The 2,786-nt window shown below is 31.1% G+C and overlaps 1 protein-coding gene across 1 annotated transcript; it reads left to right on the forward strand.

Moving 5' to 3' along the window:
* Positions 1 to 397: 397 nt before the first annotated feature.
* Positions 398 to 2,002, forward strand: LOC142150584 (homeobox protein siamois-like). The gene is made up of 3 exons (XM_075205785.1): positions 398 to 722; positions 1,265 to 1,485; positions 1,874 to 2,002. The coding sequence occupies exons 1-3, from the start codon at positions 398 to 400 to the stop codon at positions 2,000 to 2,002; spliced, it is 675 nt and encodes a 224-aa protein (XP_075061886.1).
* The last annotated feature ends 784 nt before the right edge of the window (positions 2,003 to 2,786 follow it).

Raw genomic sequence — 2,786 nt, forward strand, 5'->3', positions numbered from 1 at the left:
AATATTTGCTTATTTATTTGATTGACAACTAAATAATCTTTATTTAGTTGCTTCTAGTGTCATGTTTTTACAAATTGCATTTTTGATGTTTAATATATAATTTGATACTAAGAAGCTATTGGGTAGGTTTACTGGATGCATGTTATACAGCAAGAGAAAAATGTTCTGTTTGATCCATTATTGTCAAATATATTTACCTATTTTCTTTTAAATACTCATGTGTACTGCAGTAAAGACATGTGTGAAATTGGTGGATCAAAGGAATGGGTGATAACCCAACTTGACAATAACATCAAAAAGGGCTTCTCACTTTGTTCCCCAATACACAAAGTCTAAAAGATATAAGAGATCCATAGATCCTACAGTGCTACCATTTCATCAAAGGTATCATCCAGACATGGATACTGAGCTAGACCAAGTAATCAACACAGTGCTGTCTCTAGAAGAAGACTATCCAACACCGTCTCCTCCCCCGAGGGACCAAGACCATCCATCTAGTACTTGTTCAACATTTACTGATTTTAGGTCACTTATGGAGAACCAAGAATCTGCCTATAATGCAACTATTCTACAGCAGATTGTTCATGAGCTATGCTCTACATTATTGAACCAACAAGACTCGCAGACCATCAAGACTTTGGATCCAAATTTTCCTAAGCACATAACTGAAAAATCATCTTCCAAGGACACCACAGAAAAGAGTTTCAACAATCTAATCAAAAGTAAATCTGATTTATTTCAAATTTCATTCTACATTTTACTTCTTGGTAAAGAGTCTAATGGTACATTACATTTTATTTAAAGATTGACATTGAATGTTTTTAGTAATTGCTTATGTGTTTTTTGTTGACTTTATGAGATTGGTTCTTTCCATATATTGAATACATTTTAGCAAACAGTTATGATTGATGTAATATATATATCACTTTACATTTTACATGGGAAAGTTCATGATGTGTTCATATATACAGAATATGGTCTAAATATAATTGATTTGAGCTTAGCTTTAATATTTATCTGAATTAGATCCCTTCAACATTGTATTCATTTTACTACCTTCTCAGGATAGATGTTATGAAATATTCTTCAATTGAAATCTCATATTAGCAAAGAGTTCTTATGAAGTTCAGAGTTTATTATTATTTTCTATTATATTATTTTTTTTTAATATCAGTTAAAAACAAATTGTGTACGAATTTGTGAGCTTAGACTATGTTGTTTTAATTTACCTTAATTCAAAATGTTTCTCTCTTTTAACCTTAAGGGAAATTTTGTGAAGAAGAAAACTATGGATGTAAGAAGCCCAGAGTGGAGGATGAGAACTGTCTGACAATACCCTTAAGGGCCACATCTGGAAAAAAAACCATTTACAACAAGGAACAGACCACTTTCCTTCGCAATCAGTTTAATGAGAACCCTTATCCAGATTACGTGAGCAGATGTCGCATTGCTCAGATTACAGGGATTCCAGAACCCAGAATACAGGTAATGATTTATTTTATTACTCATTATGTATCATAAATAATTGTAATAGGGTTATTATTAATGCTACTCTTATTATGCCCATACACTAACTGGACCAGCAGAACTCATACTGTCATCCTCCCAGTTTTATGCCATTTATTTTAAAAAAAATAGATATATTTGTTTGTTATATATGTAACAAAAATAATTTTATTATGTATGGAATTATATGTTTTAAACATAAAGTCTGATATATAACATATTCCAAAATACTTATAGAACATAAACTCTATTATCCCTCTCTACCTTAGATTTTATTGCTTAGTTTGTTTGTACTTTTACTGGAAGTCATGGCTCCAGATGTAGGTTATATTTAAGTTTAGTTTTTAATATATTTGTTATTTTATAGGTTTGGTTCCAGAACAGAAGAGCGAGACATCTTTATAGAACCAGTAGGTCCCCAGAACAGAAGTCATCTACTACACAAAGGTTTCCAAATACTTGTGAGAAACCCCGATATCTACATCTCTCCAGTTAATTAGAGACTTTAAGGAACTTATAACTATACTCAAATTATAACTTTATTTTACCTCAAGGACTATTATATTTTAGTTAAATTAGATCTGTGATTGAGCTAAAGAAAATGTTGATAGTTTATAATTTCAATTTATAATTATTTGTTATAGCAATTAAATTACATGTAATACGATGTTTTTGTTCTTATACAATTGTAGTCAATAAGTCTATTTCATGTGGTTACAAAATAATAAATGTATTATATATAATTCAGAATAATTACTTATCAGATGACTGCACCATCTGTGTTGTGCACAGTCCATTACTGTAGGGTTTATCTCTGTACACACATCTGATATACGTTTCTATCAGGTAACAATCATGCTATTAAAGAATATTTATGTTTTTATTTTATTTGCAATTATGCACTTTTTTAGTTGCTTCTAGCGTCATGTTCTTATAAACTGCTTTTTATTTGATGTTCAACATAAAATGTGATACTACAGAGGTTACTGGGTGGGTGTACAGGATACACCTTAAGTGTACAGCAAGATAGAAATGCTCTGTTTGATCCATAACACATTATTGTCAAGCACATTTACATATTCAAATTGAAATACTTGTTGGTACTGCAGTAAAGACAGGTGGGAAATTGGTGGATCAAAGGAATGGGTGATAGATACCCCAACTTGACAATAACATCAAAAAGGGCTTCTCACTTTGTTCCCCAATACACAAAGTCTAAAAGATATAAGAGATCCATAGATCCCACAGTGCTACCATTTCATCAAATGTATCATCCAGAC

The sequence above is a fragment of the Mixophyes fleayi genome, chromosome 4 (assembly GCF_038048845.1).
Source record: "Mixophyes fleayi isolate aMixFle1 chromosome 4, aMixFle1.hap1, whole genome shotgun sequence".
In the NCBI taxonomy this organism is placed as follows: Eukaryota; Metazoa; Chordata; class Amphibia; order Anura; family Limnodynastidae; genus Mixophyes; species Mixophyes fleayi.